The sequence below is a fragment of the Mytilus galloprovincialis genome, chromosome 2, assembly GCF_965363235.1.
Source record: "Mytilus galloprovincialis chromosome 2, xbMytGall1.hap1.1, whole genome shotgun sequence".
NCBI lineage: Eukaryota > Metazoa > Mollusca > Bivalvia > Mytilida > Mytilidae > Mytilus > Mytilus galloprovincialis.
Window position 1 is genome coordinate 7,497,639 of NC_134839.1, and position 21,379 is coordinate 7,519,017.

A 21,379-nucleotide genomic window follows, 5' to 3' on the forward strand; every position below is an offset into this window, starting at 1 on the left:
TAGTAAAATCTTATTTTGTAAAAGCGTTGCATATTGTCTCTATTCGATAGGACATACCAGTCATTCAAATTATGACTTTGAATATCAGGAAGATATGCAAATGAGAGAACTCTCGATCCAGTTCACGAAATGTAAAAGGTCAATATTATTAATAAAATGACGGTCTTCGTCACAGAGCCTTGGCTCAAACCGAACGGCACAGGGGTTCAAAATGACTAGTGTAAAACAATTCAAACAGTTAAACCAACTATGTCATATATACACTTATGAACCACATCAACAAACGACAACAATGGTGATCAGATGATGATATCGAATAAATCCATTCAGAACATAAACAAACACGAGGGAATTTTATGACCGCCAAAAGGATCAAGACTGGATGAGGCGACATGGAATAAATACTCGAGCAGTTAAATGTCACAATAGACAAACATTGCAACCGTTAAATTTCCAAATTAGACGACTTGTTTTGGGTCTACATTGGTAACACCCCAAAACATATTGCTAGTGTGTAATTCAACACATGCTTACACCAATTCGTGTGATGCTGATTGTAAAATTTATGACGTTATGCCGTGGAGCAGTGTTGGTACAGAATCAGCCTCCTGTGAATGAACAATGTAGAAGTTTGATATTCACTACCGAATGTTTATACTGAGATATTACACGCTACGCGTTGGGACATAGAGAAAAGGGATCTTAAACACCGGAAAGATGAATCTTGTTGTTTGTTTTGTTCTGTTTTTTCGTTGTTTTTCTCTTTCCCTCGTTTTAGATTGTAAACCCAGATTTGTTTTCTCTCAACCGATTTTCGACTTTTGAACAGCGGTAAACTACTGTTGTCTTTAATCATCACGTAATAGATTCAAGTTTGAAGTCGACCATCAGTGTCCGTATCAAAGAAAAGTTCGATAGGAGAAGAACCTCTTGTCCCAGTATTGTCCTTATTTTAATTTCATTTTGTTGGATGACATGCAAGCACTCACTGACAAATAGATATTAATTTGCCTGACTATCATAAATATGCCTGAGACTGAAATTTAAGATTTCCATTACTTGGGCTTATTTATTTACACAAGTTAATCTCTCTATATATATGTTTATAAAATAATGTATAGTAGCTGATACTATTCAGTCGTTTCAATCGTAGACATTATAGGCGAATTATCAACACCTCACATCCCAAAACAAATCCGTGTAAATATTTTTAAAAAGTAAAAACGTTCGCTTGTTAATTAAAACCAATAATGATATTTCGCCTTCTTTTATAACGTCATAATTTATTAAAGATCTTCTTACCTTTTTGACTAATTGCGATTCCCCTATTAACAATGAATGCTTATTGATGTCAGCTCCTGTGTATATTGTGCATTGCAATTTTTTACGTTGATGAAATGACAGTTATATATATTCTCAACATTGTATTTGATAATAGTTAAACTGTTGTAAATGACTTATATGCAGTAATTGATTTCTTCTCAGCACAAAATACATCGATTACAATACAGAAAATATTGCAGAAATTAAAATTGATATAAAGGCACGACAAATAATCCAATTTTCAACAGTGTAATTTGAGCTAATACCATTCATAAATTATTCAAAATAGAAAATACAAAATTGATAAAGATCTCGTGTTTCTTGACAAAATTTAGAATGCAATAAACCAATATTGTAATTCATAGACCATTATTTACAACGACATATTCATGTTTATATATAAACTGGAAAAAAATATTACATAAAATCAATTTATCTGTTAGAACATTGCAGAAAGATGAAAATAAGTTGGCTTAACCCTTCATATCACTTCGAAAATAATATTTTGTTTTATTCTTTATTTATTTTACACATTTCCATTTCATTCACATATCTATGGTATTCTGCATGCCATTGTTGATAACGTTTTCAGTCGGAACTTACAAGACGGTTCGCATCAAGTGACATTATAGACATCTTTAAGTACTCAAAACAAGCAAGTTTAAAAAAACCTAGTGACTACAAATATCCTAGAGAAAAACATAATTGGTTGCTTTTATTTCCAGTTTGTCTGTTTAGCGATTTGCATAGTCCTTGCCTCATGATGTGAGAGGAGGAGGGTTGTATGTGAGGCTAGCAATCACACGACGGCAAAATGTACGACTACTAAACGGGCCTATAGTAAGAGAACCTTCACCAGGATATTAACGGTTGCCTTGTATGTGAAATCATCAGTAGACTCAAAACAATCAATGCCGGTAACAAAACGTCTATACGAGGAAAGGACAATACCAACAACAAAACATCTCATGGAAAACTAGACTAGACAAACCATATTATTCCACCAAACATTGGTGGTGACTTATGTGTCTGGTAACGGTAAGCAGTTCCTGCCCCATATCTACGACCGTCATATTATCTAAGCATGTAAAAATTCAGTTACAGGTCGCTTTTTATTTTACTAATTGAAAGATGCTTATTAAATTTACCGTTTAACTAGTTACATTGTACTTACTCACAAATAAAACGCATGAATAAGAAATTGTAAATAAAAAGGTTGACGTGGATTAGATTTAAAAAAAAGTTATTTGAGAATAAAACTTAGTAATAAACTTTATAAAGGCAGCATGTACGATATGCCTTCCTGTTTTACCTTAACCAGGAACCCTCAAAGCTTAATATTCGAGAGTCAAGGATGTATTTACAGCCCGTAACAGAGAAGTGATCGAATTGATGTTTCTTTACCGTCAAAATTAGCTACGTTATCGACAAACTTAATTGAGTAGTGACCGAACTATTGGTACTTTAACGTTAAAAAGATTGACAATGCTGACAAACTTTTATGTGTCTATAATCAAGTTTAATACCGATAATATTGAAAATAATTCTAATAATATGAAACAAAATATGTCCATGCACCATTTCGATTGAACAAAAAGTAGTCATTTCTTCAAAGTCAGAACAGAAAAAAAAAAGATTTATGGAAGGACAACTTAATAGTATTATTTCCTTTACAATTTTACCCAAAACTAAAAGAAATATACTGGTAAACAATTAAAAAGGTGTTTGATAGGAATGAAGTCCTTTATTTTTTTCGGACTACAATGTGTACCGTATGTGTGATGGATTTGAATTCAATCAATAACTTTGAAATGTTTTCTCATATGTATACACAAAAGGGAGGACTGGTATTTGTACTTCTCTTAGAATATGTCTTCGTCCGTTTCACATGCCAAACTACCAGGCCCCTTCCTCCATAAAAATTAAATGGTCCGTGGAAAAAATAAAAAATTCCCACATGTTCAACTTCAAACTTTGACCAGATTCTATTCTTAACTGTCGGATAATATACTAGGATAACATAGAAAATGTCCTGTATGGGACGATTCTGTACTCATACTTCACGCGTAGTTGGGTACAAGTGTCCTCGTAGTGAACGCACCCGACTTCGCGTGCAGTAAAAAGTGTACTCTTACGTCGGATACCGGGCAGTTTCTTTGTTATATCTGTACTTTATCAAACACATGTACATGTTGATATTTACTTAATATTAAATAGGTAAAAATTATTGCTGTGAGCCTGTTCAGGGTTTCTTTCTTGTGTATGATTATATAATTTTTCACATGCCTGAACTCATTGACGATAATGTAAGGTGCTCTATTAGAAAAAAATGGATTTCTAGTTCGGGTTTGAAAAAGAAATTTCGCCTTTTCTTGAGCCTGTTTTGTACATTTAGTTTAACAGATATGATCCAATGGAAATTTTCACATGGAACCTTCGGTAAATAGGAAAATGAAAGATATGGGGTAATTTACAGAGAGACCACACTCCATCCATGAGAAAAACGGAGGGAATTTCAAAAATCTAGAGGTCTCCACAAGGCTTTCAACAAGGGTGGAATCTCACTCCTTCTGAAAAACTCTAAATCGCCCCAACGTGTACATACGTTTGGTCATCAAGAGATTCTGGTTTCTCTTTTTGTGTGTCATAAACATTCAATTCGGATTTGAATTTAATTTACCGAAACATTTGCGTACATTAAATCTTAGAACGGTCAGAACATTTTAACGACGCAACAGATCGAAGTACAATTTTAAGTAGTACATAGATGTGAAATAATTTAGCTTCCTGTACATGTTCATGAAGTTCTAAATTTTGAATGTTGATTTCTTCAAAAAAAAAACACCATTCTTTTACAATAAAAAATCTCAAAATGTCCGTTAACAATGAAAAAGTTTGACCATGAAAAATCACATATCTAAGAAAAGCAGTCGTTTAATTGATTATAAGAAAGTTTTAGTATATCATGTCAAATTTCTTTATTTTGAGAGTTTTCCTTTAGTTACAAATGTAGCTCCATGTCTGATGGTGAAATAAAAATGAATGTCTCAGAAAGTGGTGAATTAGTTTCCATAAATGACAGATGAATCGGGCCAAGCTTAGTATCTTACAGTAAACAGACTACTGTAACATTGACCCACTCGTCGAACTGTTTAAAAGATTTGTGTTTATGACCAAAAATTTATATACAACTTCATTTATAAATTAATCTGAATTTCATAGCGCGTCGTCACAATAATGAAAGTTATAAAAAAAAATCTATAACCAGCAGATCTATACTTCTATAAAGAAGTATTCTTGTACAAAAGGGTATTTATTATAAAATGGTTCTAACTATAGAATAGATAGTTTACCACAGAAATCTTAAACGGAAGTTTCGAGAATTTTAAACAGAAGAGATTTGAAAATAAATTTAACTTTAAATAAACACCGAAATAATTTTAATACCTCGAAGGTGTAAAGAATAAACCAACAATCTCAATCCTTAAAAGTGTCTTCATTGCACTAACCGACGAGTTCATGTTTACAGTAGAAACAGTGGATGTGACTCCAATAACTTCATTATCATTGTAGTCATGCATATTTATCGCTTATATTAAATTGATAAAGATTTTATCGAGGTCGCACCAACTGTTTCTACAGCTAAGATCACATGTAACATGATCTCGTCGATTCGGACGACGAAGCCATTGTTTATGATAGAACACACATTCTAGATTATGTATTTTTGTTTCCGTCAGTTCGGAAGTTTTTGATCATTTCAACTCCTTTGTATTTCATAACATGTGTCATGAACAAAGACATATGTTCGATTGAATAATGATTTCCTCGTAACAAATGATAGAAATTTCGGAGATCCCGTATTTGATCCTTTACCGTTAAAATGAAAATGCCAATGACAGAGGTTGATTATAAAAAAATGTTTTACTGTGTTAAAAAAACTTCGACTTAAACAATGAAAACTTACACGTTGGACATGAAATATTTTGTCGATGAAGAAAATTAATTTATGTCACTTCTGAAATAAGTTTGTCGATAACGTAACATATTCTGACGGTAAAGAAACGCGAATTCGATCACTACTCTGTTACGGGCTGTATATTTGATACGTTTGTCAGTTGTTTATTAAATTGACGTTATCATTCATTGACAGTATGTATAACCATGTGCGTTATCTCTTGTTTAAAGTACAGTGAGTAATGACATTTCTTTGCAGTGGATGTCTGTGTCTCATCGGTATTGACATTATCTTAATGATATTATTGGTATGTTCATATATATCCAATTCAATAATATAATTTCTTAACAATAATGCTGTGAACATTTGTCCATCATACTATTTGTACATAAAAATGCAGTGGACATTATCATTTCACGATAGTAAAATTAAATGAGCATTTTTATTTCTTGACAGTACTATTAATTTTGGCAATTTTACAATTTTATGACAAAATATTTTTTTTTACAAATAAAACTTTAAATATGTGAAGGTAATCATTTCTATTTCAAATTTATTGGGTATGTGTAATTCGAAAACTAATGTCAATAGAAATAACAAATTGCTCCATTTCCATTTCAATTTCATTAACGGTACTCGAACATATATGCGTAATTCGCCAACGGGATTTAAGTCGAAGTTAATTTAACACCTATTTCAATTGAAAAATTCAATTTAAATTAAAAGAAACATGATATGAAGTATGCTCGAAAAATCTCCTGCGTAGTTGAAGTAAGTCATAGATGCGAGGTATGTACGCCGAAATGATAGGCATAATGATGTCATAATGAAAAATTTACAAAATTTAGTGCTTTACAAAAAGTGTAGAACAGGTTCCCGATAACCTATGTTATAAAGTTAAGCTTGATATAATGTCATACTTCTATCTATCAAAATAAAAACAATTGGTGTGATTGCCAACCAGGCAACAAATGACACAGAAGTTGTTACCAACTGTTGATCACCGTATACCCTTCAACTGTTCATATAGTATAATGTGTTTTTATGTATAAAATTAAAAATAAAATATGAAGTGATATACAAATATCAAAGGTACCAGGATTATCATTTAGTACGCCAGGCGCGCGTTTCGTCTAGATAAGAGTCATCAGTGATGCTCATAACAAAATAGTTATAAAGCCAAATAAGTAAAAAGTTGAAGAGCATTGAGGATCCAAAATTCCAAAAATTTGTCCAAATACGACTAAAGTTATCTATTCCTGGGATGAGAAAATCCGTAGTTTTTTGAAAAATTCAAAGTTTTGAACAACAGAAAATTTATAAAAAATGACAACATAATTGATATTCATGTCAACTCTGAAGTGATGTCTACTGGGCTGGTGATACCCTCGGGGACGAATCGTCCATCAGCAGTGGCATCGAGCTAGTGGTATAAACAGTTATCAAAGGTATCATAATTGCAAATTAGATAAATCTTTAAAAGACATTAAATGACAGGGAAGTTAACTTTTGAGCACTGTACGGTCTTCAACAATGAACACAACTTATACTGCATAGTCAACTATCAAAGTCACCAAAACGCGAAATTTAAACAATTCAAACGAGAAAACGAATTGCCTGATTTATGTACAAAACAACGAACGAAAAATAAATATGACATACAGCAACAAACGACAACCACTGATATGAACTACTTTCAAGCTGTAAAATAGTTCTACAAAAGTATTAACAAACCATTTCATGTGTTCCATATCTTAATGACACATGTTTAAAGTGTCTCGTTTTTGTTTTAGTTCGTATTGTTCTTTCTTTAGTCACATGTGATGTGGCATGTAAGCTGTTGTCTGTTCATCATATCTTTTCTTTTGGTTGTGATGCATTATGTGTTTCTTTTACTTATTCTCTTTATTAAAAAATGATCCTCTCTCTCTCCCATTTGACTCAAACTTTCCCATCGTTATATCTAAGGTTTCATATTTCACTAAATTACTATCGAGTAAACGCGCAGAATTTTAAAAATCGCCCTGAAAACCACAATAACCAAAACCCACCTTTCTTCAACTTTTTGTTAGAAGAGTTTTATAGATGTTAATGGTTTCAGTTTATTAATTATCAATTGCAAAAAGATTCACTATCGTTTTTGACTCAATAAGATTAATTACGGAAATGGGAAAGTCAAGCATAGACTTAATTTACTACTTTGGATCGACCTTAATACTTCGCATACCAAATCACTAATTTAAGTGATAAACTCGTATAGTTCTGATATTTTTGTGTCGGGCAGATTGATTGCGGCGTTTAATTGATAACATGGGACAATGAAGCACATTGTCTACCCCCTATCTCAAAGTTAATATTGAATCGGCAAAAACTACGTCTTTGCTTATACCCCATCACACTTTTCAGCATACAGATTTTTTAAAAAATATTAAAGATAAATAATATACCACATACTTTGCTTGAACGATCACCAAAAGCTCTTGTACAATTGTACAGAAGAAAGATGCTCATCAAAGACACCTGGCTTATAATTGTGTACGTAAGAGTGTTTTTCACTTGTAAATTAAACAAAACTAAGTTTGTCAAATTTGCTCTTGGCTATTGGATTTGATAGCTCTCTCATTTCGAAATATCTTCCACTGAATACAGATAAAGGAAATAACAGGCTATCAAGATCACACAATATTATCTATATAAAACCTTTCTATTGCTTCTAAAATGGATTTGATGTATTCATATAGAGACAACATTTAAAAGGCTACAAAATTATTTTTGTAGAAATGAATTCATGATATTGAATCAATGTTTACCATATAGTTTAATTACATCCACAGTATATTGACTAGCGGTGGTACATTTTATCATCTATATACACATAGAGGATTGATATGTTACCGCAAGCTGTTAAATATATTTAAAATGAAAAAGTTACAATTGAAAAATCGACTCTCACCATAGTTATTTGCATTTACCCTACAGACGGCTTTTTAAATCCCGAAAACACCCTTCTACCCATCAACCATAATAAGTTGCACTACATTTCTTCGTTCAAGTGCAATTGTGTACTTTTTATATTCAGGCCATTAACTTTGTGTCCAAAATTAACTGTCGTCAAAGATATTGGTACATTGTTGTTCAAGATCCTATTATGAACATTTTATTGATGCAAAAATATATGAAATTTGAAGTACATTAGCTTTTCATTAACATTGGCATTATGCCATGTTTTTTAAAATACATCAGTGTTAAATCTATCTTTTTCTGCATATTTTAAACATGTAAACGGATTAAAGATGACCAAATTTAAAAAAGAAGATGTGGTATGATTATGATAATAAACGTTCAAAAAAAATGCGGACAGTCACCTAATGTACATGTTATTTGGTTTAATGTATGCACTTTATGTTGTTTCTTTTTAGTTTCTGTCACAATATATCAATTAACTTCAAAATCGCCGAAAATACTAAATATGTATGTTTTTGTGTTTCACAAAATAAGGTGTAACTCCATGTGTTCCGTTGTCCTGTCTGTATAAGAACAATAAACAAATTATAAGTGCAGTAGGGCATTGTTATAAATTGACTCATTTTGCGTAGAAAAAATTAATTACATGGAATTAATTACAAAATATGTTTTATATTTTTTCATACCTTATGTTTCCTGACCAAGATTTAAAGAAAAACAGTATTTAAACACCATTAAACGTTTGTTTTCACATTTATAAACGAGAATTTTGGTAGAACAAACAAATCCAGCTATGTTGCTATTTAACTCAAACAGAAACGAAACATAGTATGAAATTCAAAACAGTGTAGCTGTGGCCATTGATTGACACATTAAAATCATTCATTGACTGGGACAATTTAGGTGAACGTTTGTATGTAACGACCAATGCTCACTATGTACTTTTTAAAGACACTTAAACTATGGGGTCACCAAAGGTTCTCAACACCTAAATAAAGTAATTCGAAAAATTAATCAGAAATAACACGATATTTTGATTTATATCAATTATATAAATCAAAACACAAAGGTTATTCCTGATTAATTTTTCGAATTATTTTATAATTAAAGGCGTTAAGAAACCTTTGTTGACCCCACAGTTAAAATGTCTATCGTAGGTACGTCATGAACAGTGGTTGTTACAGACAAACGTTCACGTAAATTGTCCCAGTCAATGGATGATTTTGATAGGTCAATCAATGGCCACAGCTACACTGTTTTGAATTTCATACTAAGTTGATTTTGAATATTTTTCAGTTCTATTTTAATTTATGAGAGATATACGGACAGAATGGAATAAAACTTTGTCAGCTGTCATTATGCATCAAAGTGCTGTTTTTATTTTGTTAAAACAGGTGTTGTAAATAATATTTATGAAACCTAGTGGTATTTATCTGGAGAAAATCTTACGTTGCCTACCTGCATTTCAATTAGTAAGAAAGACGGGGATAAAACTGAGATACTTACAACAATGTAAGACGATAGTACAACTATTGATGTTGTGGTGACTAACAGAAAGATGTCATATAAAAAGAAATCCATATATTAATATAAGACCATTAGCAAAGATAGGCAAACATAAGCTATGTACCGAACTTTTTAAACCTAGAACATCCGGTTATATGTGTTAAAGGAATAATTGTGTGTAGTAAATGGAATTGTCACATATGTTGACTTATTATGAACCTGATATTGAATATTTAATTTACATAGCTTGTTATTATAGCCATTTCGATTTTTAAACAAAAGTTTCAAAAAGGCAGTTTAAACAATGTCTATTTTCAAATTAACGTATTTTCATGTACATGACAATGAATGGGTTTATGGTAAATATTCACATAAAATACATTTGACTATGTATGAGAACAGTTTTTTGTACTACTGATCATGAGCTTACGATATCCAAATAAACTAAAAGTCCAATCAAGGAAGTATATCAACAGTTTTAAATCTACATGTCATGGACAGGATCCTATAAAAGCCTTCTTAAAAAATTTCTACCATGTTTAAACAAAAAGTAAAATAAGCATGAAAAATGAATGCGAAGTTTTAATCAGGTTATCTATGCCAAGTGATTTGGATAAAATCAAATAGATCTTCAAGACAACAAAATAAAGGTTTGAGATGCAAATAAAGAAAAAAGTGTTTGAATGATAATGTTTTTTTTTCCTTCGGTTTCTGAGAACACATAAGATAATCACTTTCAAAAGGTATCATTTTCTCAGAAATAGATAACCTTAGCTGTATTCGGCAAAACGTTTAGGAATTTTTGGTCCTCAATGCTCTTCAACTTTGTACTCTATTTGGCCTTTTAAACATTTTTTGATTCGAGCGTCACTGATGAGTCTTTTTTAGACGAAACGCGCGTTTGGCGTAAACATAAAATTTTGATCCTGGTATCTATGATGAGTTTATTTATTACTTTCTTACTAAGTTTGGCACAAAGTTTACCATATGTGCGAGTAAAAAGCCAAAGTTTAACACATGTAAAATAACTTGAAACAACATAATAACTAACATAATAAAACCGAATAGTTAGAATAAAAGGTTAAAACGACCGGGTGAACTAAACACGGATGTTGATACTTGTTTTATGCGATTTTACATTTACCCATCAAACTTTATTGAGCATGAGGCAAAAGGTTCTGTTTAAAAAGGAACACTGATACAATACATAAATAATCCGCAATTATCAATTAAAAGACGTCACTCCTGAAAAGGCACTCAATTCAATAGACACGGGATTGTCACAGACAACAACTTAATGACTACGCAAGATAGCAGTATAGTAAACGAATCTGCAGCTACATAGAGCAAGTTCATATCACACAAAAAAAAATAAGTCATTAAGTTCTACGATATTGACAGCTGAAATTAGAATATGTTCAATGGTAATATAGATAATTTGTAAAATTATAAAAAAATATCAAAATCGGACACTCACCTTATCAAATTATATGTCAATAAATTTCTGATTAATAATATCTTTTAATTTCCACTGTAGTTTCGCTATAAATTAATCTTTAATCTACATGAACACCTCAATATAAATAAATCTTTTCGAAAGTATAGCCGTCAAATATTAAACAGTAAATATTTAAATCTCCTAATCCCATTTTAGATTTTATAAACAGGCCTTAAACTATCGGACTAATGTCTTATATATACTTATATATACATTTATGATCGAACTGTATTAGTTGTTATTTATCTGTAGGAAAATATTGAATACGATTATTGATTCAGTTTTTTGTTGCTACAAGTAGTATTAAGCAGGTTTCAAACTTTTGTTGATAATATTTTAATCAGCTTGAATCCTTTTCATGCCATAGAATTCAAATGAGCCCATGATATTTTAAATTGATGTTACAATTTTGTATTGCTTTTAAACTCAATGAATGGAAATAATGACCCATGTTGCAACCTGAATACAATAAAGCTTTTGAATTTAGAGAAACTCTGTTTTATATAAATTAACTCTCTCAATGATAGAAATCGAAATGAATAACATAAAACATTTATGTGTGATTTATTGAGAAACAAATTATGGCAGCCATTTTGTTTTAAAGATTTTAAGTAACACTGGTTACATTTTTTGCGTAAAACTGTCACCTCGAGTTCATATTAGAATAAAATGAATTGCCTGTGTTAATACCATTAACTTACATTGTATAAGAAAAAGAACGAAAGAAAAAAAAACTAGAAATCAGAAACAATAATTATACCACCATTAGAGTTTCATTTCGAAATGAGATTCTTGAAAAAAGAATTTATAAACAAAATTACAGATGCAGTTGAAGCAGGGAATCGTAAATATTCGTTTTTACATATATCATGCTATTCGGCTATCAATAATTGTCTACGTAACTTGTCTACAAGTACACCTACCGCATAGGCACTTTAAATGAATAACTAGATCAATCTGGGTGCACATGCGAAAAATCTTTCAAATGGTGTTTAAATAACCATATCTTCGAATTTGTATATAAATCATAAAAATAGAAAAGAGGTACTTCATGCATCAATCCATTGCACAACAACCCTATATGTACTTATAATCTTCAAATGAAAGTACAACGCGCGAATTGGTGTCTTCTGCTCAGACATTCAGGATAAACGATTGATTACTAAGACATAAATGCAATAACATAAATGATACCAATTTTTCTGCACCAGTTGCGATTTTCGACAATCAATGTCTCTTCAGTGATGCTCAAGACCAAAGTATTTGAAAATCCAAAAGCTTATTTAAGAGTTTTCAACCCAAAAGGACAAAAAGTAAGCCAAATCTGGTTAAGGAATCAGATCAGATAAGGAGATGCATCCATCCTTTAATTTGAAATAATTTCTGGGAATGCCAATTCATAACGGCAAAGATTGTGTCCATTGTATACATCAAAGTGATCTTGTTACCTTGATTTTTCACTTTCAAATCGAATCTCCAGATTGAAACACCAATAACTTACTGGCGAATTATTTCATCTTTTATCCTGATTTTCTAGTCAAAACAATACACAGCACTTCCAATTAAAGAAACTTAACGTTTAACAGATTTCTTAAGTAAATCAGAAATGAAAATTAGCATTTTCAACAGGAAATTTTCTTCTCATTGGCTCCTGTATTTTTTAAAACAATTTAACAAAAAAAAAAAAACACAAAAAAAAGACAAAAAAAAAAACACCAATTTATCAACGTGAGAGACTTTAAATTTTAAATTGTCTACTTTGTTTTCGTGAAACACGATCGTCTTACCAATCTACCCTTTTGATTCAAATATTTGTAGTAAAAGTTCACAGAATAAAAGTAACCTACAATTACGAGTTATATATAACCACCAACAAATGACCAAGCATACCATATCAACTGGTATTAAAGAGACCCATTGATAGACGAAAATAAAGATTTTTATATTTCTATACTGTTAGTATGTATAGGATAAACATATCATTTCAGGTTGATTCAATGTTAAATATACACTAAAGATAAACTAAATAAAATTCGGTAGACATTTCACTGGACTTTAAATAAGTATATAATGTCTAAATAATTGTGTCAGTATTCAAACACATTCAATACAAACGAGATCTTTTTTGCTAAGCCTTTTGATTGTTACTGCTTTTATTCATTTTGTTTCAGTGTAAATGTATGGACTTGAAATTTGTCTTATATCTATTTCACAAATACGTTTCTTTAAGAACTTTTTAGAGGGTTTCTTTTCGCGATGATGATAAAATCGCCCAAATATCTCGCCTGTGCATGTTTGTCGCATAGTTCAAAACTCTTTGTTCTATTTGTTCCCGATAAAGATTATTCATTTAAGCGTTATCACAGCTTCTACGTTTGCATATTAAACCTTTTTGACAAATGATCAAAAGACAATCCTCTTTTTTTTTTTTTTTTAAACATTTGTGATTAAGCGAAATTACGAAATATATATTTTACTTTTCTGTGGTTGAAATAAACGTAATCCTTGTTGTTTTTTTTTTAAAATCGGTATGTGTAGAGAAAAACTATTTTTTTTTTCCTTATTGCGGAAACATTAATCGATAGAGTTGGCTAATATTCAATGTTATAATTGCTTTTAATTAATACTTCGACAAAATATAAGATAAACATGCAAGTCTCCGGTTTTTAATTTTTTTTTAATGAAAAACACATATTGTCCTATCAAATTCGGTATAATTATCTGCCCTTCATTGAAATATACTCAACAGCACTCTTTTTTTATATAAGTAGTTTGATCCTGTAATTTCAAGTTCCAGATGTTCCTGTTATCTGGTGATTGATAATTGGTCGATTATTTTTAAACGACGCTCAGAATAAAGTAAAATCACAAAAATACTGCACTCCGCGGAAAATTCAAAACGAAAAGTCCCTAATCAAATGGCAAATTCAAAAGCTCAAACACATCAAACGGTCTAAGGACACAGTTATCGTCCTTTGGTTTTCGTTGTCTGAATATAGTCCCTAGTGTAAACAGTGTATAACTTGCATGTTTTATTTGATACACTTTCCCTATTTATTTCTTGATATTAAATGCATGAAATATTATGAAGGGGGATGTAATTACATGTTAAAAAAAATGGGTGCTGAATCTTTATGTTAATTAGTGATTTGTTCCAGTTCAAAAAGGTCAAATTTTATCACGTCTGAAGCTGTCAAACTGAATTTTGCACCCCCTTAACACAGAATTGTCAATATTTTGAGTTAGAGCTGGTAGAAGTTTCTATAATTTTGATATTATTTGTTTTTACAGGGTAGTACACTACACTGTAAAAATCTTTTTGAGAAAGAGCAGGTGCGATTTTTTTAATTTGAATTCATGGTCTAAAAGAAATGCAGTACGAAATAACTGTGTTCTCGGGCCAAACGAATAGATAACAACTGCAATATTCCTGACTTGGTACAGAAGTTTTTTTATGTAGAATAATGTGGACTAAACCTTGTTCTACAGCCAGTCAAACTTTTCACTTGCATGACAGTCCCATAACATTTCATTGTATTGACAACGATATGTGAACAAAACAAACAGAATTAATAGGTAAAAATCTAAAACAAATAGGGAAACATTTTGTTATAATCTTAATCACTACAAAAACAAACAAATATTCAAAGAAGAACCATAAAAGGGCATATAGACAAAGCACATTAGCAAAAATGAAAGACAAGAATACCATAAAATAGTCGTAGTACTATAACACAAGACGGTATGTATAAGTACAGAGTCACGTCAAATGGACATCACCTCAAAATGACTAAACAGTAAAATAAATAGTCATAAAGACAATAAAAAAATATAATATTACGTTATTAAAATGATAACCAACATCAGTACCCAGAATGTATACTTTAAGACGAAAAAGAATGCCCAGAAAAAGGCATCCAATCAACCATAACTTACATATAGGCTTGTTGCACAACTGTACTTCAAACTTTGATAAGACGGATCTTAAAAATGTTCTAACATCTCATGCTGTATTGAGATCAAAATGGCCCTTCCAGACTTTGATATATAACTAGTTATAGCATTACACGATGTTCTGTATCATCGTACATTAGTATTCAGTACAAAATTACATATTATTTTAAATCAGTCTTAATGTATGCTAGAAATTTCAAAGACAATGAACTTAAAGTTTCTAAAATATAATGGCTTTTGTTCAATAACGTTATTCTAAAGTCTCATTTAGAATGAAGATGTAAATGAATCAAATTACAGCTTCCATGAAGAGTTTTTTTTTTAAATATACAAAAGCTTCATACCTGTTCAGTAGAAATGTACCCGTTTACATAATAATCACAGCTAGTGTAATGTATGTTAAATGTAGAAGTTCAACGACAATTTGATGAAATGCGAGTGAAAGCCAATGTCAAACAAAACTGGTTGATAATTTATCAAACGTGGCTTTTAAATTGATACATCATATCCTTTGATTTGTGTAACGACTGATTAAATATCCTTTCAAAAGAATTAAATATAAAGATGTTTTGTCAAGGGGCTTGTTGACCGATTCATTAAACTCTGTACATTTGCATTGTCAAATTTCAAATATCAGTTGTATAAATATATTTGATTACGAAAAATACTTATAAAGATGCAAATATAAATCATTGCTCAACCTGTAAAACAACATATCTGCATAGAATCCGAAATATCGAAGTTGACATGATACAGAAGAAAATGCCTACAATACAAAGCTACATTAATGTTCTCCATTTTGTGTATGACAACTTTCACCTTTGTTGGCCAGCATCGAAAAATAACTGTGTAACAGATCAAGTCCAAAACTAAAATCGCTAACAAAAAACTTAATTTTTGGAGTCATGCTTGGTCGGTGGCTGAAATGGTGTTTAGCCTCAAGTAGCAATGTCTATACTAGGATGAGGACCACGAATCCTGCAATCCTGAGTATTTTTAGTCAAATAGCACACAGCATTTACTCTGCGTTTTGGTTAATTTAATCTGATTTTGGTTTTTAACTTTTGTATTGGATATGTTTATATGTTTAGTTTTTATTCTTTGATGGTTTCCAATGATTTTTCTTCTTTGAATATTTCAAGATTTTCTGTTGCAAAAGAGGTGCTACACATGAAGCAGAATACGTAACCCATTCCGTATTATAGAAATACTTAAGACATATGTAAACTTGAAAAAGAGCCATACAAAACCAGGAAAGGACAAACAATAGCCACAAAATACTACGTAGAAAATAAAAAAAAAGGCGAAAGACTAAACTCACCAAATAAACTGGAGATCAACAATGACCATTTTTCTAAACAAGTTTATATTTGACGGTTATTTAAAAATAACGGTATACTAAAAAGCCTACTGGTGAAATTATCTCTACAATGACTTATTTACTGAACAAATAAATGAAAAACACTTCGAGTCATAAGAGAAATGTAGAGAACGGTTTAACTTTACATTTCTGGGGAGAAAAATCAGAAGATAATACTTACATATGTGAAGTTCATCGTAGTCTTATTATAAGTAAATGATCTGTCGATCGTTAAACTTTTCGCGATAAAACACATATATTCCAGTAAAATCTCATCATGTATATTGTGTACATAATTAGTGTATTTTTATTCCATTTTCAATAATCTTGTTTGTATCTCATCAGGTTATAATTTAAAATAAAGGCACTACAACACATACATGTACGTAATGTACTTGTCACAAATGATTACTTGGCTCATTGGTATAAATATACTGCTGCATTTCTTAAAGTCATGGGCGATTAAGTATGAAAACATACTATACAAATAAAATTAAAAAAAATAATAATTATAGGCACCTTTTACAGAAAAATTCAATATCATAGACGGAGTTAAATATATCATTTACATTTCTTAAATATTAATCTTTAGAAAACATTTGTATAGGTGATCAGATGTAGAGTTTTAATCGATTTAAATACAAAGGGATATTGTAAACATATTTCCTCTCCTGCAAATAATGTTCTTTTCTAGTAGCATAATGAATTTTGTGAATAGGTATTAAACACTTTCCATTTTTTTAATCAGCATTAAGATTAGAAAAATAAAATATACATAAAAAACTCCTCTAACCCAATCAATCGTTTTTCATTTGAAAGTAATATTATATATACTAGTATTTCGTTTATCCTTTCAATTTATTCTATGACGTCTAAAAATAGGGTACGGTGAATATTATACAATTATAGCCTTTGTATGAGGTCGATACGAGGTTATATCGACCTAAGAGAAGCATATGGACTGAGGACAAAGTCCGAGGTCGATATGCTTCTCTAGGTCGATATAACGTCGTATTGACCTCTACCAAAGGCTACAATTGTTATATTTATCAACAACTATTGCATGAACAATGTAAAATTGGGGATTTCTAGAATGTATTTTTTAATAACATGCCCTGTGCAATATGCAGTTTTTGACCTACGAAAAGCTTAACACAACAGTATTGGTGTGCAATCTGAATAAATACAAATGTAATTGTGATCAAGTTTTAACGAATTACAAATCCTTAGAAATATTCGATTAATAATATAAATAAATAACGTTCTTGTGCCTTTCTTTAAGGAAGTATATACTATTTTAGTGAAGTAAAGTCCTTATTAGGCTAGGTATACTATATATTGGTTATCTGTCGGACAAGTCTACTCTTAAAAGTGGGTAGTTTACATAACATAATAATGACTTCACGGTTCAGCTAGCAAGCAAGCTAACCAAAGATATCACCTTTACCTACACACTTGACGTTACAGTAAATCATACCAGAAATCGTTTACTCTTATTGATGACCTTTTACTCTTATTGATGACCTTTTACTCTTTTTGATGACCGTTTACTCTTTTTGATGACCTTTTACATGTTTATCAGTAATAAAAGTTTACCTCTTTGTAAAGGTTGTTTAGATGTAGAGATGTTTCAACATCGTCAATGGCTTTCCGAATATTTCTTAACTGCATATAGCTCTTTGACCGGTTAATCAGGGATTTCAAGTCTCTTGGATATAAGTGAAGTGCCTGGAAATAAATAATTCGGTTAAGGTACCAGAAGGTGCGTAAATGACGAATCACTTATTTTTATCAATATTTTTATCTGCAATCAGAATTACGTCTTGATATCGAAAAATGATTTTTTGGGGGCGCAAATGAACCCAAAAAGTATTATCGAATAATTACAAATAAAATGTCGCACATACTGTCCAGATTGACGCAAATGCAAAACGCCGATAATATCAGTAAATATATATACGCTTAAATATTACTGTTAGAAGTGATAAAATGATATGACCTTGACTTGTTATCGTACTTTTTATAAAAAAAAAATGGCAATTAGTTTATATGTAGCTTAGTAAAATTCTAATAAACACCAAAACTGTATATTAAAAATGGATTTACGAGATTTGAACATCGGTTAACTGTTGTAGCTATTTTGTAATACTTGGTTCTCTATGAGCTGTACTCCCCGGGTTTTTGTCATAGTATCATGTTTCATCTAGCTTGGAGTATCCTATTTTACATATCTTTATATGTTATATCCTTGGACGAATTTCATACATTTATATTCCTCGTAAGTGTTATCTGTTGCTTTGTGCTTTTTAAGTTTTCGTTGAGAACAAATATAGCAACCCAAGAAGAGAGAGAAAGAGAAGGCCGTGGTATACATAGCGGCAATTTTTTTTTCATCAAACCGTAGGGAATTATAATACGCACTTGTAATAGAGAAAAAATAGGAAAGAGGGAGAGGATACAGAGTTATACAGAGTTTATGCGCTTATGGTGCACATGGTGCATGTATATAAAAAAGGATTTTTCTTCAATTTCTCATGTGAGACCCTTTTGTAGTATACGTTATTTCTTATTGACTTATGTATGCTTACATTTAGGTCATTTTTGGACTCTCAATGACAATCATATCACTACTTCTTTTTTTATATTAACATATTTAAATAAGAATAAAACGATCTCTATAGTGCCAATAAAGGCGGATACTGTTTTCTATTTTCCGTGTCATGTATTCTCTTGAGTTGCTTATTCAAGTGGCTTTAGCAGATATATATAACATATTTCGTTTTAAATACTTTACATATGATTATCAAGCTTACCTCATTAAATTTGCTGACTGCACCTTCAAAATCATTTTCTTCCATTAACTTAACTCCCTCTTTCCGATAAACATCATTCAAGACTTGTGTCTTCCTATTTTGATATTTGGCAGACATGTTTGTTATTTCCTTCACTTTTGAGGTTTAGTCCTGTTGAAAGATAACAATTCCCGTATTCATTTATTTAACATAGCAAATACTAAAATATGTTTTGGATTTTTTAAGACATGTTCGTAATTCGAACCCCCTACATCTGTTCTAAATCTTATTAATCTCTACATAGCCACCCATCTACACGAAATGGTATGTTAATAATTCATTCGTCAAAGTGTCATAGGTTGAATTGTGAAAATATGTATTTTTGAAAACGTTTAATAAATTTTAATCCTCCTCGTAGACTATTATCCGGGTACACGAAATCTAGATTAAGGCCAAACAATAAAACTTTCACCACGTTTTTGAAGATCATACATTTGGTGTACTTGCAATGATTTATTACATTGCAACTTTGTAAAGATATATTTTAATTAAATAAATAAACACGAATTGTAGTTTCAAGTATTTCCACACGTAGTCGTACAACTTAAACATGTTAAAGAAAATTGAAATGTTGTACCTTTTCAATGAAACGAAAATTTAATTTCATTTACCTATTTGTTCCCCTGACTAAGTAGATTAATATAATTCGCTTCATTAGGTGGTCTTTAAGCGAATTAATTAATAAAAGCTTGATCACATTTGTATAATCGTTGTTGTATACACAAATACCAGGGTAACTATTTAAATATAATATTACAAATTACCATTTATTTCATCAATAAAATTGTACATTTTTCATTCGAGCGTCATTGGTGAGTTTTTAGAAGACGAAACACTTGTCTAGTGGTCATGATTTGATCCTGGTAACTATGATGAGTTTATTATAGTATGTAGTATTTTCGGTTAAAAATAAAGACATAAATATATACGATATATGTATGTTGTCGAAAAATATAAGATTTATTTGTATGCGCTTTTAATAGAAACAGGAGAAGAGCGAGGTTCTGCCGAGCTTTTCTCCTGTTTCGTAGCGAGTACAAATAATTTTTATATTTTCCGACAATGTACAAATATTGTTTTATCCTGAAATTACTCCAAACACTTAAAAAAACTTTAGTTATTAAAATCAAAATCATTGTCTTTAATTTCTCAAAGAAATCGACGTCGTTGAAACGCGGACCGCGAAGAGGACCCCAAAAGGAATGATTTGGAAACAGAAATATTCCGCATGCTCAACGTGGAAATGGGGTAACAGGAGACTTTATTTGTATATGTACAAATAAAGCAAAAAATTATTTGTATACTAATTATTTGTACAATAGATGGCTAATTGCAGGATAAATTTGTTAACCTGTTTAGAAAATACCATTCGTCGTTATTACATAACAAAGACGCAATAGGAATGAGTTTAAATTATCGTTCACTGAATTTAATGATCTAACAAATAGTTGTTCTGATTAGCTGTGGTTTTTTTCTTTAGATTTGATTGATAAAAGGGACTGAAAAAAAAACTATATGCTTTTTATTTTTCCGAAACTTTGTTGGTATCAGGCAATGACTATATACCATATCATATCCATCTGAATTGCAAAAAAAAGTACAATAAATCGTCATCTGGAATACACTTCGTAGTTCACTGTACCAGTACTATCATTCACACATAATAAAGGGTCTGGAAAGATCGAGGGTCCTTCGTTTCTGTTTTCTTATATTTTCATGTTTTTTATCTATATTTTTTCTCTCTTGTGTTCTCATTTTATTATTCTGTTTTTTTTTTTCAATTCCTGCAGATTTGACCCATCATCTCTATTCTGTTAACCCAAATCAAGATTATCATAATAGATTCAAAGCCTACCCCATTCGATACGTTATATTAGGAGAGTTTTACTTTACCTCGGTAGATAAATCGGTGGTTTACTATACTGTATTGTATTGGATCCACGGCTGTTGAAGGAAAAGTAACT

At 30.8% G+C, this 21,379-nt stretch overlaps 1 protein-coding gene across 6 annotated transcripts in view; it reads right to left on the reverse strand.

Moving 5' to 3' along the window:
- Positions 1 to 19,714, reverse strand: part of LOC143062782 (outer dynein arm-docking complex subunit 4-like) — a 33,502-nt gene extending 13,788 nt beyond the window's left edge. The window contains exons 1-2 of one of the 6 annotated variants that reach the window (XM_076234563.1): positions 19,377 to 19,714; positions 18,160 to 18,291 (exon numbers count right to left, since the gene is read on the reverse strand). In XM_076234563.1, coding sequence (XP_076090678.1) covers positions 18,160 to 18,291; positions 19,377 to 19,493 — 249 coding nt within the window. In that variant the 5' untranslated portion in view covers positions 19,494 to 19,714. Of the gene's footprint in view, positions 1 to 11,228; positions 11,378 to 15,547; positions 15,635 to 16,744; positions 16,922 to 18,159; positions 18,292 to 19,376 lie in introns of those variants that run through there. The other 5 variants (XM_076234566.1, XM_076234564.1, XM_076234565.1 and 2 more) reach the window with 5 other exon arrangements.
- Positions 19,715 to 21,379: the final 1,665 nt, after the last annotated feature.